The following is a 15,644-nucleotide window of genomic DNA, read 5'->3' as shown; positions in this document are numbered from 1 at the left end:
TATATAGGAAAAGGCTTAAATATGCCACTGAACTATCAGAAATGGTTCATTTATGCCATCAGTTAAAAGCTGAGCTCATTCATGCTATCGCCGTTACAAAATCAGCTCATCCATGCCATTACTTTTTAACGGTGGTTTTCAAAAACAACTTTACCACATGGCCTTTTATTAGAGGTCCACTTCATTAATTAAAATAAGCAAAAAGGCTCAAATATGCCATTGAACTATCAGAAATGGCTCATTTATGCCATCAGTTAAAAGTTCGGCTCATTTATGCCATCACCATTATAAAATCCAACTCACCCATGTCATTACTTTTTAATAATTGGTTTTTAAAAATATTTTTTCCACGTGGTCTTTTATTAGAAGTTCACATCATTAATTAAAAAAAATCAATATTAATTTCAAAATATATGAAATTAGTTAGTATCGAGATTATTATTCCAGCATTTATACCATAATGATGGGAGAAGTTATCCCATATACATGGCGGGATAATTGGAATAGCAGACTTCTTTTAAGCCGTTATTTGAAAATGATTTTTCAACAATGTATGCTTAACTAATTCATGATGGGAGAAGTTATTCCATATGCATGGCGGGATAATTGGGATAACAGACTTCTTTTAAGTCGTTATTTGGAAATGATTTTTTCAATAATGTATACTCCCCTAATTCGTGATGGGAGAATGGAGAAGTTCTATTGTTACGCCTCTTTTTTTTTCTTACTTGCCCTAATCGTTCATTGGTTTATTTTCTTGCAAGTTCGGAGTATATATTGGAGTCACTGGGATTAAAACTAATCAGTTACTGTAGGATAGAATTTTTGAGGCTTCTGTTAAGCGTAGCATTTATAATGATTTAGAACCAACTAGAAATAGCCAAAGGATATACATTAATCACTACTTTTTCTGATTAGAAAAATAGTTGTTGTTGTAGGAAAAAAAATATTTTAATGGGTGTGGGTCGGGTTATGTTAAATGAATTGGTTGTTTTTAAGTCTAAGATATTTTGAAATTAATATTAATTTATTTTAATTAATGTCACGAACCTCTAATAAAAGGTCACATGACAAAATTATTTTTGAAAACCATCATTAAAAAGTAATTACATGGGTGAGACGATATTATAACAACGATGGCATGAATGAGCTGAATTTTTAACTGATGGCATAAATGAGCCATTTATCATAGTTTAATGGCATATTTGAGCCTTTTTTTCTTATTTTAATTAATGACGTCGATCTTTGGTAAAAGGCCACGTGACAAAGCTATTTTTGAAAATCACGTTAAAAATTAATGGAATGGATGAGCCGATTTTATAATGGCGATGGCATGAATGAGCCAAACTACTAACAGATGATATAAATGAGTCATTTCTGATAGTTCAATGGCATATTTGAGCCTTTTTCCTTTATACAGTATGTCTTCATGACCCTAGATAGGAAGTTGTGTGTCACAACCCAAAAATGAGGGTCATGATGACACTTGTTGCGACGTATCTTGACAGATAAGCCTATCAGCCAAACTGATACAAAAAAAAGGAAAAGACAGAAATATTTCAAGGTAAAGCTTCTAGAATGAAGTCGAACCATACAAGTAATCATAACAATGTGGAAAGGACTTATCCAAAATATCGATCGTGCCCAAAACTAGGTATCAATAGTGTAATAACTACTAATACAATTCAGGAGTCAAATACGTCAGAAAAATAACCACAAAGGAATAAGATTTGTCTCCACTAATAAAGACATAACTACTATAAAAAGATAGAGGCGAACTCCGGACGCATGAATGTTCAATCGCTACCTTGGAAGCTCCACCAATTGCCCTAGTCGAGCAAGCTGAGGCGCACTCGAGCTAGAACTTGCACCAAAAAGGCGCAGTACGCATGAGTACACTCCACTTGTACTCAGTAGGTATCATAGACCGATCGAGCAAAGTAGAAAATAAAGCATACAAAATACACAATAAGGTCACGTCACCTGTGATGAGAAAATATCCCACAACGGTAGCCCACACCGCATGCACTAACAGTTTTAATGTATATCATATATTACAACAACACACCAAGATAGAATACAAGTATACATTATGTCACATATAAGTAGAATAAGGAAAAATATGTAGATACAATTAGATCATCAAATACAAGTAAAAGAAGGTAAGACAAATACATAGATGACAAGTCAATATGACAATACAACACAACACAAATACAATAAGGTAAGTGCAATGTATATGCTGATGATGATGCACGAGGTCGTCGCACAACCTCTGGGATCGTCGGACAATTTCTATATACACCTACGGAGCTAAAGATTCCTGACGTAGGATCCATGGGGGATTCGTCAACTCGTATACAATTCACATATCTCATATCTCCTTTACAGCATATTCCTCAAAAAAAAGTTTTATAAGGTGTTACAATATCTCCCCCGACACATTCCTCGGGGAGGGTTTTAAAAAGGTGTTGTCAGTGTTTCTCAGATGTTGACATAGTGGTACCAATGTTTCATGAATGAGTATGATATGAGGATGTAATGCTCACAACCAATCATAATGAGCATTTCCACAACCAACCACATGATATATTTTCACAACCAACCACATGATATATTTTTTTTCAAAACCAACCACAATGATTTATTTTCACAACCACGGGAGTCAATATCCACTCATTATTTCAATTTCATCAACAAATTTCCACATGTCTCATATGCCAATAAAGTATGAATATAATCACAATACACTAATGGTACCATATTAAGTATCTTAACAAAACAATACAATTATTCACATGTATTCAAGGCTATTAATATCACATAGGACCCTAAACGGTCACACATATCACATAATAACTCAATTTTGACAATTACATCATATATAGGCCCTCACACAGGCACGACATATAAATAATCACTTTTCATGATTAGTTCTCACCCTTAACATGCATTTTGTATCATCATTTACTATCCAGCACAGTCTGAAAGAGTTAAGTCATAACCTACCTCAAAACCCAAAATTGGTCGCTACACTTCAAACCCACAACCTTAATTTTCATGAACGATTCCGAACTCCACTAAATACATCAAATATGAAATCTACGCATCAAACAAAACCAACGACACACATATTGACTACTTTTGGTTCGAGGTCAAAAGGACCCCAAAATGAATTTCTGAAAAGGAAGGGCAAAATCAAAACTTTACTTCAAAAATATGTTTCTCATATTGTTAGGATTCTATAGATGAAAAATCAAGTCAAATCAAGTCAAAAACGAGGTTCAAATTGAAGAAAACCCAATTTAAGCTTTACCGAATAAAATCTTTAAAATTCTGGTTAAAATCAAGAATCGGAGTTATTTTGAAGGTTAAATTGATGAAAAACTAGTAATTATAAGATAAGAATACTATCCAAGTGAAAAGAAATGAAATTGAGGTTTAAAACCAAGCCTTAAATTTTTGGGGTTTTAAGAAATTAATTAAAAATTACTAAGAAAAGAGTGATTTCTTACCTTAAATCCGTAATAGAATCAAGAAACATATGTTAATCTAGCTTCCTAAGCTCTCACTCTCACACTATTTTAGGGTTCAACTCTCAAGAGAGAAGGTGAAAGAATAAGTAAAAACCGGATAAAAAGAGCTATTTTAGTGTACCCAAATTACCAGACATTTAACATATAAATCTCACTCCTCAATCCCGATTTACCCTTTATGTATCTGGTTGCACCAGCAATCTGGTGCACCAGATATTTTTAAGTCGAAGCGGACTTCGATGGGGTACCCGAAATTCGATCAGAGTTCGATATACGCAAATGAACTATGTAACCATACTAAATTCGACGCTCCGAATTCAATTGCGATATCAGAATTTAAAAAAAAAATTATAATTTTCACAAAATCGACCCCCGAAATTCAAATTCACAATTTTTCAAACTTAAGGTCGAAATGAGATTTAAAAGCCGTAAAATTACACCAAACATGTCACCACCCTAAAATTGACGTTCTGGATCTACCGATGAAGTTGGATTTTTCATCTGAGATCGTTTCAGTCAAATGTGGATCCCCCACCTATATTTTCAATTTTTCAACTTTCTGACCAATAGGTCAAAATGAGCTTGAGTGCACCGGGACCCGAACCAAAGATCTACCTAGCCTAAAAACGATATTCTAGAGTTGCTGGCGCAGTCCGTTTGGCCATCCGTTACACGGATCAAAAGATATCCCCATAAGTTCAAATTAAGGCTCTCGAAGCCATCAAAAACTACAATATTGCATAAATGATACCAAAATGCATCGAAAATCATGTCAATCACTCCCACCCCAGAAATACCATAATGCAACAATGAAGAGAGGTAAAACAGTCAAATCACAAAATCATAAATTTCACATATTTCATCAAATTTTTAGATCGTTACATTATGGAGGAGGCATATTAGGGTAGTAGGTTAGTATAAGTTTAGGAAGTCGTATCATTAGATGTATTACTTAGTGTATCTTATCTATGGTAAATTATTGGATGTGTTATTTCTATTGTATCTTGTCTGTTTGATATTTCTTATCTAGATTGTTTTATTTTGAGCCGAGGGTCTATCGAAAACAATCTCTGTGTCTCACATCCGAGGTAGTGGTATGAACTGCACACACTTAACCACCCCAGATCCCACTTGATGGGAATATACTGGTTATGTTGTTGTATACATTGATGTCTTAAACAATGTCAACACAATGGAATCTTGACATTGATAATTAGAAATCATGATACATTTGCTGATTAAAGGGTCTGGTAAGACATCCACCTTGTGAGCATGGCCAGACATTCACGAGGCTTATACTCTGGTGCAGTGTGTCCTGCTCCCTGTAACCCAAAAAAAAAAAAAAAAATGGCAATTTTAACACCAACTATTTGACAGTTTTTTTTTCATGATTGAGTGACTAGTTTGATAGGAGGTTTTCTTGCCTTCACTGTGGCAAATGTCATCTGATTTGAGTAACTTCTCGTATAACTGAAATCGTGCAAATAAAAGAGTTTTAACATCTATATGTTGGTACGAGAATTTCAAGTGTTCACGATGTGTTAGATCAAGAATGTACTAACCCAGCAACTTGATCGTCAACAGTCCAAGTTCGCCAATCGTCAACAACGGAGTAGTTAAGAGATTTTATCCATGCTTGAGTTGACCGGAAGTTTACAACCTTGTCATGATCTCCACTGCTCAATTTAAAAGAGAAAAAAGAAATATAGAGAAATTGGTAGTTTCACTAAGATAAAACTTTAATTGTTTCTTGTTATAGTTATTCCAATGTTGTGAAAAGAATTACTATTTCTACTCAACCTGTATATAAGAGATCTGTAACCTTTTCTACTGAGGTTATCATGATACGGTATGCTGCTCATGACCGTCTTTTTGTATTGCAAAGTTGCACATCTCTCCCATTTTCCAATAGTCCCCTGTTACCAAAAGAGGATTTGATTATATGTTCGTCTGAGTTCAAGTTCTACGCACTGACATAAGGAAACGTTATTACAGATTACAATTGAACTCACATAATAAAGAATCTTTACCCTACCAGTGTATATAGCTTAGATTCATTTAGTTATGTGTAACATCCTTTAGCATACCTTCCGGATGTTGAGGACGTCTCTAACTTGACCATCATCAGCCCAATGATAAGAGAGTATGTACCAATCAGTCTGAAACAATTGCAAGTTGTAAATTCTTCTGAGCATTTGATAGATCCAAAAAAAGAAATCAAAAGCATAAAGAATGCAATTACTTGTAAATACTTACGCGACATTTTAGTGCAGGAAGAAGTTCAGGATTTTTAAGTTGATGAAACTTTTCATCAAGAGATCTTCTTTGGCCAAATAGTAAGTGTGGTCTTGGTGAAAAAAAAATTTCACATTGGGGCTCCAAAATATGGGGTTCATTAATTCCTTTGAGAAGCTGCACGTAAGGTCAGTATTTTAATGAACACCTGTTTAATGTCAAATAAAACAAACAGATGGTATTTAATTTTACTTCAAATACAGAATCCAACCTCTTTAAAAGTTTGAACATCTTGCAAACATAGTGTATTGCTTGGACTTATATTGAGGTACTCTCCTTTACAATTGGTCTTCAAGGACTGTTTCATAAAAGTGAGCAAATAAGTGTATAACAACAACATACCTAGTGAAATCCCACAAGTGGAGTTTAGGGAGGGAAGAGCATACACAGACCTTACCCCTACCTCGTGAAGGTAGAGAGGCTGTTTCCGGAGGACCCTCAGCTCGAGTACAGCAAATCAAAGCAGGTACTAAAAGGGAAAAGACAGTGAAGAAAATATAGCAACTAATAAGGAAACAATAGCAACAAAAAAGTAGTGCACTAACCAAAATACAATAAACAACAAATGATAGTAAAAATCACAAGTAAGACACTACCATAATAAGGCTAATACTACAACAGACATCACCAAGCCTAAACCCATCGAAAAGCAGAAAAAACACTTCACTACCTACTAACTTCTACCCTAATCAACGAACTTCACACCCAATAAGTGTAAGTAAAGTTAATGACAATGTACAGAGATAACACCAAAGAAAAGCCAACCTCATAGAGTTCATCAGAAATAAGCCCCATTCCATAAGCATATGGAATCTCATAATTGTTTTCACCTTCAATGGTCGATGGGTTTCCAAGCAAATATCCCTGAAACCATTCAAAAGCATACTATTTGTGATATCGTTCTACATTTTCCTGTAGTAACTCATCAGAAAGTTTACACAATCGTTAGCCGGGATAGGAGGGCAAAGGATGTTTGTTGAAGAATAAAAATTTTGTGATAACAAATTCACTGCGCGTTGTGAGTTGGTACATGATCCGTTTATTCCCAAGGGAAACGAACTTATAAGAAAAATGACAAACCTTAAGATTGATAAATGGTTTGATTTCCATTTCATTCTCTGCAATATCACAAGGTCTTAAAATGTGAGAGCATAGTACAAGAACAAAATGTTATATAGAGCGTATCGCTAAACCAGCAAAGCATGATCCAAGAAAGTAACTCTAATTGCTTAGAGGGAAAATATAGTCTTACTAATTGCTATAATTTGAGTAATAATGGGAACAATCATCCCTGAGTACGAGTCTCCCCCAACATATAATGAATTCCTTAGAAATTCTGGATGATCGATGAACCACTGCAAAAAACATCCTGAAAAGGATTACTCAACCAACAAAAACAGCAGAGTAGTTATGAAGTTCTTTCCTTTTTATGTTCAGATACGTAAATGACGAGAAACTAAGTGAAATGTGATCCTCACTTAAGCACTGATCCAATATCCGGAATTAGTTTCAATACATATACAAGCGTTTTTCAATGTATTCTAAGAACTATGCTGACAAGAAATCACAAAAAATGACGAATCTAATTACCTTGTGAAGGAACTGATATGCAAGATCACTTGATTGTAAATCAGATGTTTGTAGAGCTGATGGAGTTGTCGCATAGGAAAATCCAGTGCCCACGGGAAAGTCCACGAAAATAATGCTAGCAGCCTAAAAATTCCATAATACTCGAACATTTTTGAATTGTGCATGAACTTTATTTACATTACGATGTACAATTTCAGAATCAAATACTCACCGTTGTCCATGAGTAAGGATTCAGTATCATTTTAGGCAAACTCCCATTGTACTCCACTGGCTCAAAAGTTATTGGTCCTTCACAATTCATAGTTAAAAAGTTCAGAAAAGTAACTTAATGTGAGCTTGTAAAAAACACGAAACTTTTATGATTCAAATCAACTAACACTTATTTACTGGCGTTCTAGTCTAAGTTGTCACTGATCCGACCCAAAATCTTCTTCCTAATTAGCTTGAAGCGTGATCAACAACAACAACATACTCGGGTGTAATCCCACAAGTGGGGTTTAGGCAGGTTAGAGTGTACGTAGACCATACAACATACCCAGTGTAATCACCTCTACCCCATACTCCTTCTGCCCGACTCTACCTCTCCTCCTACCCACCACTGCCAACCTCTTACACGTGTACACTATGGCATCTACAATTCTGCATCTTGTTCTAGATATCTTCTTTCCTAATCTCAACTCTCCAGGTATGTCCACACATCCATCTCAACGCACTCGTTCTTCAACTTGCATAGTTCTTAACTGCCCAACACTCCACCCCATACAACTCTATAGAACTTACCTCACCTCCTTATCACACAGCTTGAAGCGTGATCAAGAGGTGTAAATCAAAGGTTAATCACATCTTTTACATTATTAGTGAAATTTAACACAAACATAAACTCGAATGACATACCAATTTCATATATAAGGCCAGATAAAGCAGAACAACCAGGGCCTCCTGTGATCCAAAGTAGAACAGGGTCCGATTCTGGATTCGACTCCGACTTTATAAAATAGTAAAACAGTTGTGCATCTTCATGATCACCAACTCCAATATACCTGGAAAAGTAATTTTTACGATCATACGCGGTTCTAATTAACTCTTATCCTCAAAATGTGCACTTATTATTTCCAGTTTAACTTCTCACCCAGTTTCAAGTTCAAAAGGAAGTGGTCCTTGAAATCCTGGAAGAAACTTCACTGTTGAACCAGCTGCTACAGGCTGTAAACAAAGCTCTGCTACAACAAGAACTAAGAATAAATAGTAACATAGTTCTGTTTTTCCCATATTTTTTGTATTACAAAGTTTTCTTAAAGCTAAAAGTTTGTCATCCTACAGATGGATAAGCATTACTGAAGAAGTACCGAAGAAAACAAAAGACAAAAAGCAAGAAGTTGTAGTTAGATTTTTCTTCGTAATTATTTTTTTTTGTTGCTCGGAGATTAATTTTTCGTTTCTCGATTTTCATAATTATGTTGCTCACAGAGAAGTATAACAATTTCTTTTTTTTTTATGTTTTACATCTTTCACACCGAATTCAGAACTCAAACCTGAGATCTTTGATTAATGAAAAAATAATTTATCCATTGTATTATATTTTTTTAGTGGTGAGAAGTATTACAATTACTAGTATATGTAAGCATGAGCAGCGACGACTCAAGCATATTTGTGACTAAGGGAAAAATTAAATAGAGGCGTTAATTCTTTTAAAAAAATAATCCTTTTTTAATGAACTCTTTTTTTCAAAATTACATAATCGATTTTATTTAATTAATCTCTTTTAAATAATAGTAATATAATCAATACATTTAATCTTTCTTGAGATACAGTACTCTAGAAATATGAACTTCTTCTAATAATTCTTTATTTTTATAAAAAAATAATCTTTTTATAAATAATATTTAATTTTTAAAAAAAATTATAATATATTATCAATAAAAAATGAGTCCCCTCAAATTTGGGGCATAAGGCGGCCGCCTAGTTTTTTATGAGGTTGAGCCACGATATTATTAATTTTATATTTTTATTTTAACTTAATTATTTTAGTTTTAATTTATTGTATATTTAAAAATTATGTAAAAAGTATTATATAAATTATGATAATTAATAATTTAAATTATTTTGAGACACATAAAATTTTTTGATTTACTTGAAATTTCACTAGTGCAATATAAATCAAGATATATTATTTAAATTTTTTGTAAAAAACAATATAAATCACAATAATACAATATAATTGAGATATATTATTTAAAATTTTCGTAAAAATAATACAAATCACAAATAATTATCAAATTAAAATATTTGAAAGATGTATAAAACATTTGCTTGGGTTTTAAATTTTATCGATGACATATAAATTGGAATAGAGGGCTTGAAAATTATGTAGAAAGTCGTATAAATTATAATATAATTAACAACTAAAAATATTTAAAACTATATAACAAATTTGATTGACTTTTTCAAATATTTCATCTATGTCACATAAATTAAAAAAGCAACATATAATATCTGAAAATTATGTAAAAGCACAACAAATCAATAACTAATAATGTAAATATTTAAAAATATACCAAAATATTTATTGACTTTTCAAATTTCATCTATACCATATAAATTGAGATAAAAATGTAACATACATTGAGTTTGTGCTGGCACGGCCTCTAATATCCAGTATATGCACAACCATTGCCCTTAGGTCGTTTGGTGTGAGGTATAAGTTATAATAATTTCAAAATAAAATGTACAATTATTTTATTTTATGTTTGTTTGGAGGTATTAGTTAGTCAAGTTATAATTAAAAGTATAGTGAAATAACTAATTTCAAAATTAATTATCTCGAATAACTTATTTCCAATCAAACGACCCCTTAGAGTCCTAGTAGTTGCTGCTAATTAACCTTATAAGAAACTTAGAATATATTTAGGACTCTCCTATAAATGTGACGGCAAGATTAAATTAAGTTAGAGACATTAATTAATAGCTAACCCTTGTCACTAATATGCTGATTTGTATCTCTATCAATACCCTCTCACAATTTATAGACGTTTAACTGAATATAAAGTTTAATAATGAAATAAATACTTTTGAAATTAATATTTAATGTTGATATCCAATTAAGCTGACCTTTTGTCATGAAAATTAAATTTTTTTGAAATTGTATTTGACCATAAATATAAGTGAAATTGTTTTTAACGTTTTGTGAAAGAAGTAAAAATTAAAAAATTTATTTGTTTTCATCTTTTAAAATACAGCTTAAAATTTTCTTTGAAATTCTTGTGGTCAAACATCACTTTTACGATAAAATAAAATAAAATGACTAAATGGGGCCTAAGTAAAAGTATATATAAAGTGTAAAGTGTAAAGTTAAACTATTATTAGTTAAACATAATTTACCTTTTTAAAGATCTATTAAAAGGAAAGCATGTTAGCCCTATATCATTTTATGTGGCACATTTTCTTGTTTAGCTCATTTAAAAAAGAAAAATGATAAATTACTTTTTTTAAAAAAAAAAAATTACTCTTGACAAATATTTGAAGATTATTTTAGATTATAATATTCAAAAAAAATTATTTTTTTTAAATATTATATCAAATCAAAATATGTCATATAAAATAAATAAATAAAGTATATTTATTTAATTAAAAAGAAGTACTCCCATTTGGATTTATGGCAGCCTCAATTAATAATATAGGTCGGATGAAGTATATCTTTAATTTAAAATTACAAACTCAAAAATTTTAATTGAAATGAAAGGAATACAATGTCAATGAGTCAAATTACATCAATTATATTGATTTATGTAAAAATAAACTTAAAAAACAAAAGAATTTAGTGTCAAAAAAATAAGGAAAAGACCCACACAAACAATATGTTTGTAAAAGAAAAATAGAAATATAATAAAAGAAAAAGCTAAGTGGAGCAACATGAAAGAATAAAACATTTTGTGAAAATTATCAAATAGTATAATTAAACAATACCACATAAAATAAAACAAAACCAAGAAAGTACGAGACAAAAGGGACAATACGTGTTGAAGATGATTACCGAGTACCACCTTGTAATCATCTTGAATTTTCAGCCTTGGAACATGATTAGGTAGTACCAACTTGTAATCATCTTGAATTTTCAACCTTAAAAATATTTGGTGGAGTATATAAGAATAATATTGAATAACAAATATTAATAATATTTATATTATTAATATAGATATTAGTAATGTTGATATTAGTTGTACAAATATTATTTTTTACACAAGGTTAATATATTAAAAATAATATATATATATATATATATATTTTTTGTGAAAAGATATTTATTTGTCAAAGTGCCCTTCTTTCCATCAAAGCTTCATAGATATCTTGTGATAATTATGAATAATGGCAACATACGCCTACAAATCCACTTCCGGCCCAACCGCCAACTTCAATTCTTCATCTTCATCATCACAAGCTCCTTCATCTTCTCCGAAAGATATCCTAAAATGTAGACAATTTTTAGAATTTAATCAAAATTGACATTGATTTAAAATTCTTCAATAAATACGATAATTTGCTCTTCTACATTGAGAGTGATAAAGATAAACTGAAAGAGAATGGGGAATTTTGATTCTAATAGAAGAAGTTGAGGAAGTGATGCTAAAGAAAGAGGACAGACGATTACGAGGGGTTTCGGCTAACAAAATAACAAAGCAACCATTGTTTAATTGAAAATTTATAAAGGAACTTTGATGAAAAAAAAGCCACAATTGTTTGACTAAAATGGAAGAAAGAAGAATCGGTGAAGAAATTATTGTTGCTTCTCCGAAGCCAAAATGCAGGGAGAGGAGAAAGAGAGACAAAATGAATTGGGGTAATTTTGTAATTCATCAACTTAATGTACGTGTTCAAGTCTTTGTATTAATTACTAATACATGAAAAATAGATAGTATTAATAATATACGTCTTAATATACAATAGAGTGGATAATTAATACAAATATTAATTATACATAACAAGAAAAGGCGTACCAAACAAGGTATTGGTAATACACAATGTTAATACACGCATTATTTTTGTTAATACACTCTACCAAACGACCCCTTAGAATCTTGTCACTATTTCTTTCTTCTTTTCTTCTTGCCATGGAAAAATTGTTATTTTCTTGATTAGAGATTCTGCATTTGAATTCCGAGTATAACAAAAAACATTAATAGAAAGCATTTATTAAAAATGAATTTTATGCGACAAGAATTTAAATTACTCGGGCTCTAATATAGATATCAGACATCAAATAGAAAATCACAAAAAAATTATAAATTGACCTTGTGATGTCTAATAATTTTGAAAGATTTTAAATTTTATTTATAGCCAATTTATAGATTTTATTATTTCAATAGATTAAGTAGATTTACAATAACAAATAAATTTTCATAACAGGACCGATATAATAATCTGAAATATATATATATATATATATATATATATATATATATATATATATATAAAGAAAAGTAATAGCCATGCTGATGTGGCACATCTTAGAGGCAAAGAAATTCATTTATCTTTTTTCAATTTTTTGAAATTTTAATAGTTATTTTGATTTTATTAATTTTATTAATTGATTTATTTTAAGAATTTTAGAAGTCATTTATTTTAGTAATTAGCAATTAAGTTCAAAAAATAAGTGAAACCGTAGACAAATATTTGACAAAATAAAAATTGAAAATTATCAATTTTTGAAAACATTTAATTTCTCCAACCATTCATATTATGGAATGATAATAAAGCTCCACTAATGACCAGTCATTTCATCTTCATCTGTTTTGCTTTGCTTGCTTTCTTTTCTACTCTAAAATTGTTTTGTTTTGCTTTCTTCCAACCATACTATACTAAGCATGCTCCAAAATCTCCTTCCATTCTTCAGTTCTTCCAATTTTCCCTAATCTTCCTTTTTCATTCTTCTTTCTAATTTTCTTTCTTTTACGTAAATGTTTGTTTCTTAAATAGGTAAGTACTTAGAAACATTTTCCTACGAGAAATGCTTGAAATTAGAATATTAAGTGTCATTATTAGTTTTTCTTTTCTACTTTCATTAATTTATGTAACTTGCAATGTTGTGTTGTTAAAGATTGTTTTAGTTTTTCCTGATTCAATTATTGAAAATTTGACTACTAAATGTGCTTGAAGTGTTGGTTTGATCTGTTTTTTTTTTTTTTTTTGCAATTTTTTTTTCATAATAATTCAATTTTATTAATTTTAAGTTTTTTGATCATCGTAGGTTGCAGGATTTGTAAATTGACTGATTTGGATCATTTTATTTTAGGGGATATTGTCAAATTTATTTTGTAAGTGAATCTTTTCAAATTCATTACGGGGAATGATAATTGTTGCATCACTCATTATCTTCTGAAAGGGCAAACTTACTTCTTCTTTTCACGTTGACACTCTTCACCAATTGTATCACTTAGTGATTAAGCATATCCTACAATCTAGAGACGTGACAAATAAGTAGCAAGGTTTCCAACTGTATTTTGTAATCTAAAGTTGATTTTGTTAAACTAAGATTTCAAACAAATATTTGTCAGTTTCATTTAGTTGTGCATTCTATAGGTTTACCTTGCAGTCAAATTCAAAAGAAGAACAAACGTTCAGATAAAAAATTTGATACTGTTTATATTTTCAAGTTCAAAGAAGTACAACATGACTTGTTGTTCATATAAGCATTTAAGATTTGAAATAAGTAATTAAAAGTCATGTGAAAATTATGTAATATTGTAAACCTGAACGACATACAATTTACTTTTCCCGTTTCCATCTTCTTTGAAAGCTTAAAGAAAAGGTAAAAGGGAGGTAAAGAATGGACAAGCTTAAAGAAGAGTGATAGGTAGGGATCAAGCCAATGAAGTGAATAGAAAAGAAAGAGCAGAAGGAACAAAATACTTCAATGAAAGAAATGCATGTTTTCAACTTTTATAGCTTAAGGAGAGTAGGGGCCCGTTTAGTTCCGGAATAAAATTTTCAATGCATGTTTGGTTGGCAATATTCGAGATAACTTATCTCGAGACTAATAAATAGTACCAGGATAAGTTAGCCACCCATTTGGTGGGATAACAATCCCATCATTATTTTATCCTTGGGATAAAATTAGAAAATGACACAATTGCCCTCCAAATTCTTAGATTATCACTTTAAATATATATATATATATATATATATATATATATATATATATATATATATATATATATATATATATATTACTTTATTTTTCTTATATAAAATATAAGGTATTTTTATAAAATCATGGACAATTTATTAAAGTATGTTGCATTCCCTTTCTAACTTAATACATGCTTAATTATTAAATAAAAAAAATATTTTTATATTTAGCTAAAAGAATTTAAAAATTATTTTTTAAAAGAAATATAATTTGACTCTCCAAATATTAGTGATACTAAATAATGAAAAATGAGAGTGATTTTTTTTCACATCTTTTGATGATGAGTTTTTTTTAACAAAAAATGAGATTATCAATATTTAATGAAATTTAGAACAAAATAAGTAATTTAACATAAAATATTAGAGATTCATACACATTTAAGAAATATTTTATTTATGAATATATGATGCGTTAAATTTATTTGAATAATTATTATGTTTATTTATATATTTTAATTTTTCTAAAAAATAATTAAAAATGTCGACTCCATTGTTGAATTACATATTTTAAATTAAATAGTTTTTTAATCACTTAAAAATTGATATTGTATATATCAATTAAATGAATTTTAATATTCTATATTATATGAGTGATATGTGTTTAAATGAATGTCACACCCCTTTTTTACGTACTCCAAAAAATGGTATATTTTAAGAGTCGAAAGGGTTTTATTATTTAAGTGACAAGAAGTGAAAGTTTGTTTCGAAAAAGGATTATTTACATTTTTTATTTAGAGTCGCCACTTGGCATAATCCGGTGTGCCAAGTCACTTTTGGAAAATCTTTTTCGGAACCATTTGACTCTTAAACCGGTTTGCGAACAGAGATTCCGGCTAAGGAATTCTGTTGACCGAGGGGAAGGTGTTAGGCAACCCTCGATCCCGTGGTTCAACCACGGTCTCTTGGTAGAGTGTATCGACTATTTTGGCATTATGAAATGTATAAACCACACAAAAGAACGCAAAATAAACAAACAATAAACAAAACAAAGCAGTCCAAAAACGTAAAGTCCGATCCAATTATACAGTACGAAAAATAGAA

General features: G+C 30.5%; 1 protein-coding gene across 3 annotated transcripts in view; it reads right to left on the bottom strand.

Annotated features, from left to right (window-relative positions):
- Window positions 1-4,593: 4,593 nt before the first annotated feature.
- LOC107867258 (serine carboxypeptidase-like 17) overlaps window positions 4,594-15,644 on the bottom strand; it is a 59,065-nt gene continuing 48,014 nt past the window's right edge. The window contains exons 1-14 of one of the 3 annotated variants that reach the window (XM_016713417.2): window positions 8,551-9,009; window positions 8,316-8,461; window positions 7,633-7,709; window positions 7,422-7,544; window positions 7,084-7,186; window positions 6,912-6,949; window positions 6,597-6,695; window positions 6,043-6,129; window positions 5,793-5,948; window positions 5,624-5,695; window positions 5,337-5,452; window positions 5,099-5,212; window positions 4,961-5,006; window positions 4,594-4,858 (exon numbers count right to left, since the gene is read on the bottom strand). In XM_016713417.2, the coding sequence (XP_016568903.2) occupies window positions 4,775-4,858; window positions 4,961-5,006; window positions 5,099-5,212; window positions 5,337-5,452; window positions 5,624-5,695; window positions 5,793-5,948; window positions 6,043-6,129; window positions 6,597-6,695; window positions 6,912-6,949; window positions 7,084-7,186; window positions 7,422-7,544; window positions 7,633-7,709; window positions 8,316-8,461; window positions 8,551-8,690 (1,401 nt within the window). In that variant the 5' untranslated portion in view covers window positions 8,691-9,009 and the 3' untranslated portion in view covers window positions 4,594-4,774. Of the gene's footprint in view, window positions 4,859-4,960; window positions 5,007-5,098; window positions 5,213-5,336; window positions 5,453-5,623; window positions 5,696-5,792; window positions 5,949-6,042; window positions 6,130-6,596; window positions 6,696-6,911; window positions 6,950-7,083; window positions 7,187-7,421; window positions 7,545-7,632; window positions 7,710-8,315; window positions 8,462-8,550; window positions 9,010-15,644 lie in introns of those variants that run through there. The other 2 variants (XM_047411106.1, XM_047411105.1) reach the window with 2 other exon arrangements.

This window comes from Capsicum annuum, chromosome 4, assembly GCF_002878395.1.
Source record: "Capsicum annuum cultivar UCD-10X-F1 chromosome 4, UCD10Xv1.1, whole genome shotgun sequence".
Lineage (NCBI taxonomy): Eukaryota > Viridiplantae > Streptophyta > Magnoliopsida > Solanales > Solanaceae > Capsicum > Capsicum annuum.
This window is presented reverse-complemented; position numbering and strand designations above follow the sequence as displayed.